The sequence below is a fragment of the Pogona vitticeps genome, chromosome 5, assembly GCF_051106095.1.
Source record: "Pogona vitticeps strain Pit_001003342236 chromosome 5, PviZW2.1, whole genome shotgun sequence".
Classification (NCBI taxonomy): domain Eukaryota; kingdom Metazoa; phylum Chordata; class Lepidosauria; order Squamata; family Agamidae; genus Pogona; species Pogona vitticeps.
Window position 1 is genome coordinate 93644730 of NC_135787.1, and position 18463 is coordinate 93663192.

Here is an 18463-nt window from a genome sequence, read left to right on the forward strand (position 1 = left end):
TACTCTTCCTATCCTGTTCCTTTACTTTCCTCGAGTGCTTTCCCCACCTGTCCTTGCTTTTCTGATGCCTGCTATCTGCTCCTATCTAATGTCTATCTTCTCTGTTTCAGAGGTAAGAAAAGTTACTTTTTTGGACTACAGCTTCCAAAATCTTCTAATGAGCATGGTCTGTGACTTTCTAAGCTGTTATTTGGAGTTTTTGTGGGGTTTTAAATGTTAACCTGTAAACTGTCCAGAGTAGTGTTTGTACTAATGAGGTAGTATATAAATAAAATCAAATAAAATCTGTCTGACCAACTCATTCACTGAAGGGGTAAGGACCAATCCTGAAGAATTCAGACCCAACTCCCTGAAAGATCTAAACACCCTAAGAAGGTACAAGATCTCTCTAACAGTGGAATATGAAAGTACATGTAAGCAGCCTTTTAGTACTGCTTCATTTGAAACACATATTCAGCATAAGTACATGCTTTTTCCAACTTTATTCTCAATTTTATTTGTTGTTATTGAACCAGTACAATTTATGCTTTATATACATATAGGTAAATTTTTACTTCAGCTTGTGCCAATACATAACATATCATCTTGATAATATTAGCTATAAAAAACACACACAAACAAACAGGGAGAAGCTCCTGATTAGTTTTTTTAAGGACATCATCTAATTCTTCGAGGTCTGGACAGAGATATTGAAATGATTGGACTTGTCACTGATATAGATGCTTAGCCAGATTCTAGAATTCTTGTCCCAGTTTTTATGATACCACAAGGAAAGAAGAGGTAATAGTTTACAACCAACCATAGATGAAAGACTGGAAAATACACCTAGCTGTAGGAGCAAATAAGCTTAGAAATAAGGTGATGATGATATGGACATGACTAATATCTGGGGAATTAGAGCAAATCGAACTGCAGGAAGCAAACTTAGTCCATTTTTTCTCATATATGGTGTGTACATATCAGGTGTACATATCAGGTTACAGACCTCTTTATAAATCTTTTCTCTCCAATTATGAATGGATCAGGCTCTCCTATACCACACTGGCATCATTTAATCTGAAGATGGGTGATAGAAATGCCAAATAAATGAGCAAGAAAGAAATATCCAGAGATTAATCAGATGTGTCCTCATTCATCTGTCCTTATCTAAAAGCACAAAACCATGTGCTCACAGATTACATTAAGTATGTGTGTGCGCACAGGCCTCCAACTGATCTTATAAGATACCAATTACTGAATATTGGCATCACAAAAATAAAACCACTGTAACATTTACAAATCTATTGTTCTAGCTCTTCAAAAGTCAATCAAAGTTATTTTTCTGGAGCCATTTCCAGCCCTCAGAAAGGAAGGAGGAAAAATATGACAAATCCACATAGCTACCTATGCATTTTATGGGAATAAAGGACACATGAGCCATCAAATTAAGACTTTTACACAGAATGGGCTAAATCAAAACAAAAACATCTATGCTTTAAAGGAAGAGACTAAATCAGGCCAGCCGGAAATTTCAATTCAGAAGCCAAGCACCTTAAACTTTGAAACGGATTTCTGAAAATTCATGATTAAATTTCTGCTGCCTTAACCAACTACGTGATGGCAGCCTTCTATTCACCATCAAATAAAGCAATTCAGTATCTGGGCCTCTTTCACATTAGCCAGCATACCCCAAGTGCAGAAGACACACCAAACCTGTTTCAGGAGTCAGTGCTGAGCTAGCTGGTCTACACACAGGATTTCTAGAAAATCCAAGATTGCAGCTGCTGCCATCTAACACTCAGATGACTGCTACAGATTCATATAAGGACGACAGTAACAGGGTTTCTTAATTTTACAAATATTTTTAAACATTTCCAGTTTTAAAAGATACCAGTATTTTCAGTGCTTGACATATAGGGGAACAGGTGGGGAGGAGATCAGGGAGACTCAGCAGGAAATACAGGATGATCTAAATCAAACAATAACAAATATTGTATTATACATAGATTCCATCACCACTTCCCTAACACAGATTTGAAGATAGAAGAAATATACCAGGAAGGGCTGAATTACTTCCATCAAAAAGATACTACGACAAAGCAACCTATCCGGGAAGAGGCAATAGTTTAATGGTGATGTCTTTAGGAATGGCTTTTGTTTTCTTCCATGCTTGCTACACACTATTGCCAAATACACTGGTACATTCTACTATACGCTTCAGGCTGCTAGCCAACCTGCCCAGCTAAGATCACAACTTCTGTGGGAGACCTAGAAAAGAGAAAGGGAGCCACACCCAGCAAGAAAACCCTCATCTGCTCAGCCTTCTCTTAACTCACATGGCATCCATTTACTTCTATTCCACAGTGGCAGCTATGAAGCAGGAGGCACACTTATATAAGTCAACCACCGCCTGTCTTCTGTTCGTCTAAAGTTAACCAAGGGCAAATTCTGAAGCATCTTCCCACAGGTCCTTGCACTTCGGTTGCATGAGAGAAAACCACAAGTGTCGATGCAAATGCAAACATTAACGAAAACAGGAGAATTGTCCAGAAATCATGTTTCAACAAAAGAGCTAAGTAAATCAGCTCACTCCTGTCCCATTTTGGGTCCCGTGTGCCTTGGTCATTGATCCATTCTTACTTGAGCAAGTCAACATTCTTCAGAACTGGACCCAATTGGGAGGCTGGGGAGATTGGCTGGGAGCTGTGCTGGAGGAAAAAGGCAGTGAAGTGTTAATGAGGAAAGTGGCAGTCCCTGGCACTGGTTTAAGGTGATGCTATGGACCCTTTAAAGCCCTTACACAGCTCTCCACCATATACCTACTCAACATGGAATCAAATTATGAAAGGGGCAACAACATCCTTTATTATGGCTATTACAGGCCTATGACAGCAGTTTACCACAGGAGAAACAGTTGTGCATGTGTCACTCGTTTGGTTTAGGAAGAAATACAAAGCCTATCTATTTCATAAAATCACAGAAATTGTGGAGTTCAAACATAGGCCAAAGATCATCTAGTCCAACCCTCTGCCAATGCAGGTGTGGAGGCTGGTTGGTTCAGAGGCTGTCTCTTAATCTACAAGCTTGTTTATCTATTTGATTATTTATATAATTTTCCAGTTTTTTTTAATTGAGTTTGCTTGTTGTATCTTCAATATTTGTATTTTAAAAATATCTTAACTATTTCTCTACCTCCAGTTTTAGAAATGTCCTTCAGGAACCTTGTAACCACCCATGACATCTGCATTTCTCATACATTCCTGGGGCTAAAAGCCTTACTCATATTTTTCATAGCCAGTTACCTGGATGCAGTGTTGAAATCTCCCCAAAGGTCTGTGGTGGCTGGAACCACAGCAGGCGCAGACACTTTTGAAATGGGAGGCGGCAAGTCAAAGTCTAGCAGAATATCTGGCAGATGAAAGAGACAGACATTCATCTATTATACTTTTATACTGGAAGCAGCCCTACTGTGGTTTTCTATCTGGTAAGGATCAGGTCCACATCTGCTGAGTCTCACAAATGGTGCAGCAACAGTTATCTCTGCATTGTTCTCAGGATGAAGAGACACTGGGCTAAAGATAACTAAAAGCTCTGTGTACTTTTTTAGCTGCCCTGGCATGTCTGAGTGCTCAGGAAGTGTGTTCTTTATTATTTTACTTTGTTCTTTATCACAGTGCTTGAAGTTATGCAAATATTGTCCCCTTGTTGCAGAGGGGTAATAACTTACCTATCCTACCTAGTGAGAGTGTGGCTGAAATGAAATTCCAATGGGGGAGGAGAGCTTTCCATTGTATAACTCAATTTCTTTCCCAGTCTCTACTCTTTTCACATTCAAAGCCTGGGCAGCCCCACCCTTACCTTTCTGGTATGCATACAAGAGTTACCTGAGTTGCCTGCACTGCTGGATTTCAGCACAGGTGGTGGTGTGACATGATTAGAAATGGCAGTTGAGGATGGAGGAGGGACAGGCGGGGAAGCAGTTTTGCCTCCAGGTGGTGGTGGGAGCAGGCTTAGACCCCCTGATCCAGCTGGACGCGGCTTGGCTGCACCACTTTTCTTGGTTGGCATGTTCTGTCAAGAGAAACACAGAATCAACAGGTATATTTCAAACTAACAGTGGTTTCACCAGACAAAGCAATGGCCAAGCCAGGAACCACGGCCAATGAAATTCTCACCCCAATGTTCAACTTAATGGTCTGTCCTTCCTTAAACCCGAGGTCAAGCTTGGGACGGTTGTCTGTCTCCTGGGACTCCTTGGAGATTTCTGTCTCTTGTTTCACCCACCTACGTTTGGAGAGTAAGAGGTTAGAGAGAACAGTTGCTACAGAAAAGGAAAGACTGATTTTGGGAGACAAGGAGAACTCCCCAACATGTTTTCCTTCCCAACAAGTAGCACGCTGAAGCAACCGCATACTGGCAAGAAAACTACTGTTACTTCTCACACCTGTATTGCACCCTCCATCTGGAGAGTTCAAGGATAGTTTACATTGATGTGTGTGTGTGTGTTTTAGTCTCACAATTTTGGAACAGGATTTTTATTTATTTATTTATTTATTTATTTATTTATTTATTTATTTATTTATTTATTTATTTATTTATTTATTTATTTATTTGATTTCTATCCCACCCTTTTAGACAAAGTCTACTCTGGGCAGGTTCCATCAAACATTATAAGCTAAAACAGTTAAAAACAATTAAAAACAATTTTAAACAAGTAGTGCTCAAGATGGGAAAACAGAATTATAGTAAAAATAAAGTCAAGTATTGACAGAAGGGAAGGAAATAAGCTGAGAGAAAACAATCAGCCAAAGATCAGCAGGGAAGCCTCCTAATTCTGCAGCATTTTAAACCCACATAGCCACAGTCAACATTCTAACCCATCTCCATGCAAGAGCACAATAAGAGCTTTTTAAAAGCTTAATTGATGTATGCAAGGCACAAGAGGAGAGGCTGTAGGTGAGAAAGAAAGAGTTAACCTGTCCCCAACACACTGCAATCTGCTGCAATCTGCTGATATGTGCAGCAATTAGTTTGCAAAACAAAACACTTCTTGTTGGCACAAAGTGGAATATTTTCTCTCTCTTTTTTGCAAATTCTTGCAGCTGCTCAGGGTACAGAGAGGAAAGAGGTCAAAAAGTTGAGGAGGCAATGGGAAAGGAGAAGAAACAGAGAGAGAAACTGTATGAGTGAAAGGTACTGTATAAGCGTGAGAGATGGGGCACTTCTGGCCTTGTCAACTGCTAGCCTGCATCATACCACACCTTTTGGCCATAGGAATGTTGTCACCCCACAGATTTTAGTTTTAGCTGGAACATGATCACATGAATGGCTATTTAATCAAAATCTGCAAGTGTAAAGAGGCAAAGCAAATGTCCTGCTGTACAGCACTTGAGATGACTGACTTACCAGTTGCATCTGAAACATTCTAGTACTGCCCATTAATCACTATCAATTTTTTTTAGTGATGAAGACAGACATTTACCATTAGAATGAGCTTTTGCTAAGGACCAACAACTATGTGGGTACAACCAGGATTCAGTAGAACAGTGGTTCCCAACTTTGAGTAAGCTAGGTATTCTGGGACTCCAATTCCCAGAAACTCTGGCCAGAACAGCTAGTGATGAAGGCTTCTGGGAATTGCAGTCAAAGAACACCAGGGTTATCCAAGGTTGGGAACCACTGCCGTAAAAGAATACAGTGGACCCTCGACTTACAGACGGCTCGACTTACAGACTTTTCGAGTTACAGACTTCTCTGGCTGCAAAATTTAGGTTCGACTTGCAGCCAGAGAATCGACTTACAGACCAGAAAAAAGCCAAAATGGAACAAAAACAGAACAAAAACGTTCGGTTATGGATTAATCGGTTTTCAGTGCATTGTAGGTCAATGGAGACTCGACCTACAGACTTTTCGACCTGCAGCCATCATTCCAATACGGATTAATTCCGTAAGTAGAGGGCCCACTGTATGTACTTTGGATCTGAGCCTCTGGCATGCAAGCTGTGGATTCTCCTGTTAGAAAGGATCTTGAACAGTAAGGGTGGAGAAAGTTTCTGCTCAAGCGCTTGGACAGCTGCTTCTAAACAATGCTAGATGGCCCAAAGATCAGTGAGAAAAAAGTAACCCCAGGAGTCAAGTGCCAGTGCAGAAGAAAACTTACTTGAAGTGATCCTGCAGGGCAACATTGAAGTCAAAGGCATCTCCTCTGTCGCCAAAGCCAATGCCAATGAAGGCACTTCGCCCTAATAAGGGAGATGAAGCATATGATCAGCAGAAATGAGTAACAAAGATCAAAAAAGATAATCTTCCTGATTACTTTAAACACCAGGTATACTGCTGGAACCATCTCTGGTTTATGAATGTGGGATATTGTATTTCTGTACACCCAATTCAGAAAGAAAGCCAGAAAATGACCCAATATTGCTGGATCATTTCCTGGCTTTCTTTCTGAATAGGGTGTAAAAGTATGCCAAGCTTTACACAGCAAATGGCAGCCAGATTGTTGACAACACCAATGGAAACAGTCAAGATGGTCTCTGCAGGATACTCTTTTCTGCTCACTACCATTCCACGAAGTGACACCACATAAGGGAAAATCACAGAAAATGACTCATTTTTTCATCACAACCACTTCTTAGCCAACAACAAAGCAATCGTCAGGGCTGTTTTTCACCAAGTGTGAATGGTAGCTCATGGAATGCTGAATCCTGTTGTCAGGATAATGTATCAGTTCCCTTCCAGGCACCAATAATTAAAAGAGACTGACTCCTCTTTAGTTTCCTTTACCTTCGATCTTTTACTTTCCTCACTTGGTATCCGCATTTTGCCAACTTGTTCCCATTTGTCAGCATCTTTCTTGAAGTGTGGTGTCCAGAACTGGACACAATACTCAACATGAGGCCTAACCAGTGCTGAACAGAGAGGAACTAGTACCTCATGAGACTTGGATACTGTACTTCTGTTAATGCAGCCTAAAATAGCATTTCCCTTTTTTGTAGGGAACCATCACACTGTTGGTTCATATTCAGCTTGTGATCTACAATGACTTCATGATCCTTCTCGCTCATAGTTTTGCTGAGCCAGCTATCCCCCATCTTGTAACTGTGCATTTGGTTTTTTTTTTTCAGAAGTGCAGTACTTTGCACTTATCCCTGTTGAATTTCATTCTGTTGTTTTCAGCCTATCAAGATCATTTTGAATTTTATATCTGCCTTCTAGGGTATTAGCTATTCAACCCGATTTTGTGTCATCCACAAATATTATTAGCATTCCCTGTATCACCTGATCCAGGTCATTAATAAAAATACTAAATAGCACTGTGATCAGGACTGACTCGAAGGGTACCTCATTTGTTACCTCCTCCCAGTCTGAGAAGGAGCCATTAATCATCACCCTTTGAGTATGATTCTGTGGTTAACTGTACATCCACCTGACACTTAGAGTGGTCCTGAGTTGACTAGATAGGCGGGATATAAATAAAATAAACAAACAAACAAACTTGTTCTATTTAGCCAACACCTAGTTAGGTTGCTAATCAGGAGATCATGGGACACTTGGTCAAAATCTTTGCTGAAGTCAAGATACATGATCTCTACAGCATTCCCCCTGTCTATCAGGGAGGTTACACAATCACAAAATGAAATCAGAGTAGTCTGGCAGGATTTCATAGAATCACAGAGTTAGAAGAGACCACAGGGGCCATCGGGTCCAACCCCTTGCCATGCAGGAACTCCATCAAAGCACTCCTGACAGAAGGCCATCCAGCCTCTGCTTAAAAACCTCAAAAGAAGGAGACTCCACGACACTCCGAGGCAGCATATTCCACTACATACCAGCTCTGTCAGAAAGTTCTTCCTGAGATTGAGGTGGAATCTCTTTTCCTGTAGTTTGAAGCCATTGCTCCGTGTCCTAGTCTCTGAAGCTGTGGAAAGCAAACCTGTCCCTTCCTCAACACGATATCCCTTCAATTATTTAAACATGGCTATCATGTCCCCTCTTAATCTTCTTTTTGTAAGGCTAAACATTCCCATCTCCCTAAGACGCTCCTCATAGGACATGGCTTCCAGACCTTTAACCATTTTGGTCACCCTCCTCTTAACACATTCCAAGTTGTCAACATCCTTTTTGAACTGAGGTGCCCAGAACTGGACACAATACTCCAGGTGCGGCCTGACCAAAGCAGAATAGAGTGGTACTATCACTTCCCTTGATCTAGAGTCAGAATAGGAGTATTGATTCAACCTGCTGACCACACTGCTCAGTTTGTGGTCTACCAAGACTCGTAGATCCCTTTCATACGTACTGTTGTCCAGCCATGTGTCTTCCACCCTATATCTGTGCTGTTCATTTTTTTCTGCCTAGGTGTAGGACCGTACATTTCTCCCTGTTGGAATTCATTTTTTTAGTTTTGGCCCAGGAATCTAATTTGTCAAGGTCATTTTAAATTTTAATCCTATCCTGTGGCCCCAACCTTGGGCCTCCAGATGTTCTTGGACTACAACTCCCAGAAGCCTACACAATCACCTCTTCTGGCCACGATTTCTGGGAGTTGAAGTCCAAGAACATCTGGAGGCCCAAGGTTGAGGACCACTGCTCTGGGGAATTAGTAACCCCTCCCAGTTTGTTCTTGACAAATCCATGTTGGTTTCCAGTTCTTTTTGCTTTGTTTTCAAGGTGTATGCATAGTGACCACTTTATAATCTGTTCCAGAATTTTCCCTGGAATTGATGTCTGTAGTTCCCAGGTTCCTCCTTTTCGCCATTTTTGTAGTTACGGAAAACATTAGCCCTTCTCCAATCCTCTGGCACCTCACCTGTTTCCCATGATTTCAAGAAAAATAATGGACAAGTGGTTCTGAGAGTTCTTCAACCAGTTCCTTCAATACTCTTGGATGCAGTTTATCCAGCCCTGGAGATTTGAACTCATTTAAGGTAATAAGATATTTCTTGACTATTTGTTTAGCAATCTTGTCTCTTCCACCTACACTTCACATTTGTCTAGACTGGGTTATAGTCCATCTTTTGGGAAAAAACTGAGCTAAAATAGAAATTGAGCATTTCCGCCATTTTTTTGTCTTCTCATTTTTCCATCTCCATTACGTAGCTGAGTCACTGTTTCTTTTCTTTGTCTTAAATATTTAAATAATGCTTTTTTGTTGCTTTTAGTGTCCCTAGCTAGCCCCAGCTCATTCTCAGCTTTTGCCTTCCTAATGCCATCCCTGCAATTCTATGCTAGTCTGTATTTTTCATTTGTGGAAAAATATGTGTCCCATATGTGTCTTTTTTTTGTTTTCAGATCCTCACTGAGCTTTTTGTGAAGCCACATTGGCCTTTTTTTGCTGTCTCATCATTTTTTCTTGTTGGAATTGCTTGTAACTGTGACTCTATAATGTCCTTTTTTGGAAGCTCCAACCCTTCTTGGACTCCTTTTCTTGTTAGGATCTCTTGCCATGGGATTTTCCTTATCCTTGTTCTGAGTTCATTAAAACTGACTTTTAAAAAATCCAGCATATACTGTATGTCTGTCTACACTCTGCTCTGGTTTCCTTTGAAATCAAGAATTCTAGTAGAAAATGGTCACTCTCACTCAGAGGTCCCCTTTCTGCCACTTCCTCCATCAAGTTGCCTCTATTCGTTATAATCAGGTCAAGGATAACTGGTCCTCTAGTTTCTTTCTCCCCTTTTTGTAGGAGAAAATTATCAGCCACACAAGGCAGGAATATTTTGGAAGGGCCATACTTGGTAGAATTTGCCTCCCAACAGATATAAGGATAATTGAAATCTCCCATCACTACTACATTGTGTCTCTTTGAAATGCTTCTAAATTGTTTTTCAGAAGTTTCATCCACATCATCTCCTTGATTGGGCGGTCAGTAGTAAACTCCAAGTACCATGTTCCTTTTGTTTTTCACCCCAACTACATCAATACAGATGTTCTCAAAGGGATAGCCAGTACCCTTCTCCTGTATTTCTGTGCAAGAATGTGTTTAAGACTTGGTTAATCTAGCAATGCCATTAAATTTGTTTTTACTTTACATATATACTTACATATACAGTTGTGCCTCACTGAACGGGCGCTCCGTTCAGCGACGAAACCGCATAGCGACAAAGATTTTGTGATCGCAAAAGCGATCGCATTGCAATGTTTTAAATGGTTTTTTTTCGCTTTGCGATGATCGGTTCCGTTTCGCTTACCGATCATCACAAAGCGATGGTTTTTTAACAGCTGATCGGCGGTTCCAAAATGGCCACTGGGTAAAACAAATGGCTGCCCGCTGTGTTTAGGGACGGATTCTTTGCTTAAGAGGGAGCGAAAATGCCGCCATATGGAGGATCTTCGCTTTAAGGTCAGTTTTTTGCCCATAGGAATGCATTAAACAGGTTTTAATGCATTTCTATGGGCTTTTTAAAATCGCATAGCGATGAAATTGCTTTGCAGCGATTTTTGCTGCACGGATTAACGTCGCTATGTGAGGCATCACTGTACATGTACTCCTCCAGTTGTTCATAATCCCACCTGTACCTACCTCCTTGCCATTCTGTCACATTCCGCTAAAGAGTCCCCTTAATTTAGGATCTCCTTAGGACTACTCAATTTCAGCTGAGGAGCAATAAATATTTTCTCACCATTTCCATCCTGTATTCGAATGACGAAATATCGGCTGGAATCAGTCACAGTCTCCACAGCAATGCCTGGATACTGATCAATTGGTGCCTGAGCAAAAAGCTCTCCTAAGAACACACAAGAAAAGCACCAAGTTGAGAACTCTATTCATCAATGTGGAGATGAGATATTCAAACTAATTCATGAGTTTAAGGGCCATGGGCCAATTTGCATGCAATAATCTGTATTATTTTCATAAACATGGATTTCTAAAACTGAATGGATCAATTGTTTGTAGCAAAGATTATTACATTAGAACAGCCATTTAAGGCATGAGCCATCAATGAAATGCTGCAATTATACTACATTTACATTTTAGTTCATACTGTAGTATTTTGTACCTGCACAGAATTTTTTATTCTATCCAATGTGTCCATTTCAGTCTGTAAAAACACTTGATAGCTTTTTAGTAGCAAATGTTCACCATATGATCCTTTAACATACTTTGTTCATAAAATACAGACAGCTCTCTCTGTGGGTCACCACCACCACGTAACATAGCAAGAAATATCACGACACAGATTGCAGTATCTAGTGTAGCATAGCAGACAGAGGAAGAGTAGGTCCGTGGTTCAGTGGTTTGGTGTAGTTTAGTGGATCAGGCCCACAAGTGTTGCACAGGCGTCATGGATTCCATGCCCCGCCTCCTCCCATAGGTGCCCCTTCAGAAACAGTGCCACAGGCTTCCTTGTTCTGCCTTCTTGGCCTGATCATGCCAAATCACTTTAAGTGCCCATCGCTACTTAGCAGACCTGAACTGAACTCTTTCCTTGATAACGGAAACTCACCAGACTGTTTCTGTGTTAAATTGGGGTCCTAATAAATGACCCTTTCTAGATACTATTCCACACACTCAGAATAGACCCTAAAGAAAAACATGAGAGCTGCGGATTTGTCTACAGCTTAATAATTATGTTTTTTTAGTTGTGAAATTCAGACTATTTATTTGCATGACACCTTTCTCAGATGTCATGGTCATATGCAAACCTGACCTCCTATTGGGACACAAGGTCTACAGAAAACCTACCCACACAGACCGGCACCCACACGAAAACTCCAATCACCACCCACAAAAAAAAGAGAGGCATAATCAAAACACTGGTAGACCATGCAAATCAGAACTGTGAAGCTCAATTACTCAGCACCAAACTCAACTATCTGAATTGGGCCCTACGGGCAAATGGCTATTCTAAGAATGAAATCACAAGAGCCATCAAACCAAGAAAACAACACCAAACTGAAGAGGAAAAACAGCCACCCACAAATAAAGTATTTCCGCCATACATCAAAGGGGTCACGGACTGCATGGGGAAACTTTTGAAAAAACACAACCTACAAACAGTATTCAAGCCCACCACAAAAATACAACAAATATTATGGTCAGCAAAGGACAAAATGGACCCCCTCACCACTGCAGGAGTATACCGGATACCTTGCAGTTGAGGCCAGGTATATACTGGAACCACAAAATGAAGCATCCACACCAGAATCAAAGAACATGAGAGATACTGCAGACTAAAACAGCCAGAAAAATTGGCAGTAACTGAACATGGCCTCAAACAATCTGGACATGAAATTCTATTTCGAAACACAGACTGGACAACACCGGCAATCATTATGTTAGACTGCACAGGGAAGCCATTGAAATCCACAAACAACAGCAAAACTTCAACAAAAAAGAAGAAAGTCTAAAACTCAACAAAGCCTGGCTCCCAGCACTGAAAAACACAGCCTGCAAAAGGTCAATGAACTCTACCAAGCCACAAGGACCAGTGATCACTGCACACAAAAGACCAGCTAACGACACCCATCAATCACATGACAAATCATCTCCCCCTATCACAACAATACACCACAACAAAAAAACACCCTGATCACCATAATCGCCCAATCTCCTGAAAAGGACAAAAAGCTGATCCCACAGCTATAAATACCCAACTATCCCACAAAACTGCACCAGAGCACAGACTGAGTTCTGACTCCTGTCCTCTGAAGATGCCAGCCAGAGACTAGCGAAACATTAGGAAGAAAAACCTCAAGAACATGGCCAGACAGCCTGAAAAACCTACAATAACCATTGGATCCTGGCTGTGAAAGCCTTTGAGAATATATTTATTTGCACCTTTAAAATTCTCTAAAATCTTCTGGGTACCTTCAAAAACTATATTCTTGCTTTTGAATATGAACAATGTGTGGTGCAACACTCATTCACAAATTTTATTGAGAATACTTAAGGTATATAAATACATATAAAGTAATAAGTCAAGATTTAAGAACACAAACGTACTTTGTGGGCAAAATCCTGTTGTACAGAGTTATGTAGGCACATACCAGAAATATTTAATAAAAAGAAATTGAATAATGTATCTGCTCCCTTCAGGTTCCAAGGGTTCCTTTTGCCCTGGGAGTCTTTGTTACCCTTGGAAGGCATATTTAATAATAGGGATGTGCATTCAGATTTTAAAATATTCAGAATTCACCAAATAATAATTATGTCTGTCTGCACCAATGAAACCAAGAAGCAAGCACAGAAACCAGAAAGTACTTTTTTCATATTGGTTCTTTCAAATTGAATGGTGGGCATAGCTGCTTATAAATCCCCTGAGCCTCTGCTCTAATGGAAGCCCTGCAGCCGTTTTCTCTGTGTCCTTTTCTGAACCCTAAACGTACATTTACATTCTCTCATATTCTTTACCCTTCAGGGTATATTAGGCAAGGTAATAAGACTTTGTTGCATAGAAACAGCTCTATTAAGTTAACAGATTTTGTGTCACTGTGTGTGTGCTTCTTATTGGAAGGGTTTGTGTTCTGCTGTACAGAAATTAGACACTGTTCTTTGAGTAGAATCTGTAGGCAGCATGAAACATGGGTTTGTTAGAAGTCGAAGGCACTTGGGGAGGGCTGCAGGAATGCTGCTTGCAACCACTGCAGCAGCTTCTACTGAGAGGAAGAGAGAGCGGGAGATGGAAAAGTCTGACTACAATTGCTGTTATGAGCCCTTCAAACAAAATCTGACATCCAGAACTGATACTATGAAAGAACAGCAGGCAGTAGTATATTGCATGTGTCTGCCAAGGAGGTGGCAGAGAAACTTATGGTTCAGGGTGACGTATTTCTGCCATCCAACCAGGATCAAGGGGGCAAAAAAAAAAAAAAAAAAAAAAAAAAAAAAAAGTAAAAAGGGCACTATTCTTCCAAAGCGCTGATGTGCCAGAGAAGGATATCAGCATCCAGACCAACAGTGTCAGCTTGGGCAACAGCAGTGCTGTTCAGAGAGAGTTATGGAGAGCACTAGACATTTATTTGTTTGTTTGATTGATTGATTTATACCCCACCCATCTGGCCTATAAGACCACTCTAGGCGGCTTCCAATATAAACAATAAAATACAAAATATTGCATAAATCATACTATAACAAATACAATTCAAAGATAGAATAGAAAATAAATATCTATACCATGCAGCTCCATCAGATTCAAGAAATGATTTACCCTTAGCCCCCCTTCCCAGCAAATCTCTCCAATGCAAATCAGCATGGTGGTTGGTGGGAACTCCTCTTCAAGTATATATACATATGAGGTGGGGAAGAAGGATACTGAGGGGACTTGGGTGGGTATTATTTCCAAAGAATGTGACACTGAAATTGCCCCGCCCCTCCAGTTGCACTTGCCCCACCAGCTGCTAGAACTAGTAGTGATGACAAGTTAGCAATTCCTGTGAGGAACAGGCAGTCAAAAAGTGGAGCTCCCGAAAACTCAATCGTCTGGAAGCATTTTCAGCAGTGTATGATAGAAGCTCACATGGCTGAAGGTGATTAAGTGTGGGGAGGACTTGGGCCACCTCTCCAACAGAAGCATGCTCAGTCACTTGAAGACCCAGCACAGGGCATTGGTGCTGGCAAATGAAGTGGATACTGTGGGGGGCAAGTGAAGGTTAAGGGCAGAGGTTGAGCCACCAGTCAAGGGAAGCAGTGAGGTAGATGGGCAAATAGTAAGAGGTGGGAGGCAGCAAATGCCAGAAAAAATTCTAGGCTACCTGGAGGCGCTTGAATGGGTGCAAGAAAAGCCTTTCTGCCATGCAAAAATGCTAGGATTACTTGTCACCTAGGGAAGATGACCAGTCATTCTCTCTGGCAGAGACCACTTTTTCCTTTAGGTTTGTGGTACCACATTAACAATTACCATCCTGAATTACGCTTAACCACAGAGTGGTAGCAGATTTTTATATTGGGATGTCAGACAACTAGTACAGAAGCAGGGCACAGGTGGTAGATTTGACAAGTGGCATCTGGAATAACCAGGGTGCAAAATATGCTTATCACTTCCTAACAGGACACTGGTGGGAGTTGGAGACATCAGGCATAGAGTAACACACAAGGGCAGAATACAGGTGGGCCCTGTAAGATGTGGCTGTGATGGAGGTCAGCCACACAGCTCAGAACATTCAAAGGGCTGTGAAAGACATGCTGCAGCAGTGGAGTCTAGCAAGGTCTGTTTGTCATAGATAATGGACATGGTGATGGCACTGCAGGGTGGGAAGATGAAATGGGCTGCGGTGTATGGCCCACACTCTCAACCTAGTTGTTCAAGGTGTTTTGCAGGGTATGGAAGACGCATGCATACTTAATATAACTGAGTGGGCAAGAAAGGTGGCAGGGCATTTTCATCAGTGTCTAACAGTCAGCTGTTGCAGCAGAGGCAAGCAAAACTGAGATTGCTACAGAACCTGATCCAGAATATGGCAACTGAATAGAACTCCATTTTCTAGCTCCCTGAAAGAGTGCTAGAACAGCAAAGGGCACTTGACAATTTGGCACTGGAATCTTCCACTGGTGTGGCTACTCCTTTGGAGAGAGAAGACTGGAATATTGTGGGGGAAGTGTTCTATGTTCTCCAAAACTTTGAAAGTACAACACTGGTCCTTAGTGGGGAGACTGCCATCCTTAGCCAGATGATCTCAATTCTTCAGGGCTTCGTTGGCATTATGGAGGGTATAAGGAGGGGAGAGCCTATGTAGATGGGGGATTCCACATAGCAGTGATTTCCAACCTTGGATAACCCAGGTGTTCTTGGACTGCAACTTCCAGAAGCCTTTGCCACCAGCTGTGCTGGCCAGAGTTTCTAGGTGTTGCAGTCCAGGAACACCTGGGTTATTCAAGGTTGGGAACCAGTGCCACAGAGAACTTTTTTTTTTCTGACCTGAAGTGGTGGCCATGGCCAGCAAGCTGAAGGGCCTGTACCACTACAGTTTGCCTTCTTTGGAAGGAGCAGTATATTCTAGCAACTCTCTTGGACACCTGAATAATATCCAGGCAATGGATATTAAGCAGCAGCAAGTGAGAGAGCAATGCCAACCAACTTTCTACCACATGCAGAGCTGCTAGTGAAGAAAGTCTGGCAGTCACTGAGGGGTCGTATAGAGCAGGAAGAAACTAGAAATGTTCATAGCATCCCAAGCAGAAGTACCAGCAGTTGTATTCTAGAGCCCAAGTCTCTTTCTTACCCCTGCAACTACAGGAAAAGCTTTCTTGAACACCGTCTTGACAAGCATGGAAGGGGACTGGCCTTTAGAGACACTCCTCCAGAGGAAGGACATGGCAGAGGCAGAGGCAGACATAAGAGACTGCAAGCCAAAAGAGACTGATCCCTTGTTTATTGGGCTGAGGAGTCTGTTTGAAGAGATCTGGCCAAGGTGCCAGTGGGATTGCTTTTTTGCCCACCAACTAGTGTGTTCAATGAGAGTGTGTTCATTGAGGCAGGGGACACTGCCAGCCCACACTTCTCATGCCTGGAACCTTGTTCTGTAGAATAACATGTTTTCCTTAAGGTCATCCTACCATTGCTGGGCTTCCCTGAAGTCCACTTGAAGCGAGAATGACACACTCTGCTTAAAGTACTAGGCATGCCATGCTTCTGTCTGCTGCCCTCTCTTTCTGGCTCTTTCATTCTTCCCACAGCTACTCCAAGACTGCCCTTGCTCACTCAACTAGGTTGTGCCCCATGCTGCTGGCATTTCCTGTTGCCATTCCCACTGTTCAAGGTTCAGTCAGTATGCCCATTGCAGTCATTTCCTAATGACAGGGAAATCCTTGCTGGGTAAAATAATATGGAGGATAGGTTGTTACCCAAGCAGCAAATCCCCCCTCTCCACGTCACTGAAATAGTCCAATGGAAAGGCAAGAGCCAATACAACTGCTTTCAGCAACGTCGCAAGAGTTGCCAGAATGACACGAACTGCCTCCGGGACTCCAGCTCTGGATTTTGCCTCGAGGTTAACTCCTGAAGCCTTTTCCATCAGTGGATATAGCCACAAGGCAGTCAGAGTTTTCCTTATCCTAGATGGCTGCCTTCCAGGGCTGAACGAGTCCCACCTACCCGGACTGTTCCCTCATGGCATGGACAGCGGTGGCGGCAGCTCAGTGGGGGCTTGAAATCAGAGTCCCACCTACCCGGCCTGTTCCCTCATAGCATGGAGGCGGATAGCGGTGCCTCATTGGGGGTTTGAAGTCGGAGCGCTCCCTCCCCCAGACAGGCTGCCCTCCAGGGCCAAATGAGTACCCCTCGGTACTCAATGGCTAGACTAACTGGAAGAACCACACTCACTAGGTAGGACAACATTAAAAACATGCAAGATAACATCACACCAGTAAAGACAAAGACAAATTGCAATGAACTTACAGAAATAAAGCAGTTACTACTGAAATCAGCTACATTTGAACATACCCCACAAGACTCCTTTACCTCAATCACCATGTTTTCTGGATTACAAAATATCCACCTGAAAATTCCTCACCTGAAACTTTGTCTTCTAGTTTTATATATGCAATTTTGCCTTTAGAAGTTATACGGAGTCGTCCTGTCCAGTCTGGTTGATCCAGTTTCCAATCAGAGGCCCTGCAGGGAAAATAAACATTGAGATATTTGTTGGTAAGTGTCCCTTCTCAGCCTTTCTCATAGTCCCAATGTGGCCTTCTCAGCCAACTCTACCACAGTACTGAGTCACAGCAGATGTAACTCATTCCCAGAGAACCCGGAGTATGAAGCAAAGCAAAGCATGCTGCCTATACAGTATACCGTCCCATAGTGCTTAAGCACTCTCTGGATGGTTGACAAGTTACTTATGCAGGCTACACATTGCCCAACCCCAGGAAGCTGGGTACTTATTCTACTGGCCTCAGAAGGATAGAAGGCTCAGTCCACCTTGAGCCGGCTACCTGGGATTCAACCCCGGGTCGTGACCAGTTTGTGGCTGCAGTACAGCAGTTTAACCACTGTGCCATGAGGCTCCAATAAGGTGTTTGGTCACCCATGTTTATGGCCTTTTGCTTTCAAGATACCAGAAGATAATGTAACTGCTGACCAATTAACCTTGTTCTTTAACCACTAATCTATCCCCTCTCTTAGTCTGCTGGGAAAAATTCTAGTTTTTATGATAGAGTTAACAGTTTGTCAGACAAGGAGTGGAGTGATTCATTTACAAAGTTCCACCCAGCCACATGAAGTGGAGGCTGATTGGCATCTCTGACAAGAAAATACGGATATAATACTATTCTGCAGAGAGGACATCATTAAAAGAGGGAGCTGCTTATGTAACTAATCATCTGGTTGTCACACTAGGATTTTTTTACACCTTCCATAGGTTGCAAATCAGTTTGTTTTGGCAATTGGTAAATAAACAAAGTCTTTATTGACAAGTGTGATTTCTCAGATACAGTGGTGCCTCGCAAGACAGGCACTCCATTTAACGACAAATCCGCATTACGAGGTTTTTGCGATCGCAAAACGACGTTTTGAATGGGAGAATTTCGCTGCACGATAATCGG

At 42.1% G+C, this 18463-nt stretch overlaps 1 protein-coding gene across 1 annotated transcript in view; it reads right to left on the reverse strand.

Annotated features, from left to right (window-relative positions):
- Positions 1–470: 470 nt before the first annotated feature.
- Positions 471–18463, reverse strand: part of NECAP1 (NECAP endocytosis associated 1) — a 36886-nt gene continuing 18893 nt past the window's right edge. The window contains exons 2-8 of the mRNA XM_020805790.3: positions 17434–17534; positions 10605–10709; positions 6140–6221; positions 4155–4263; positions 3864–4050; positions 3282–3387; positions 471–2687 (exon numbers count right to left, since the gene is read on the reverse strand). Coding sequence (XP_020661449.1) covers positions 2639–2687; positions 3282–3387; positions 3864–4050; positions 4155–4263; positions 6140–6221; positions 10605–10709; positions 17434–17534 — 739 coding nt within the window. The 3' untranslated portion in view covers positions 471–2638. The remainder of the gene's footprint in view (positions 2688–3281; positions 3388–3863; positions 4051–4154; positions 4264–6139; positions 6222–10604; positions 10710–17433; positions 17535–18463) is intronic.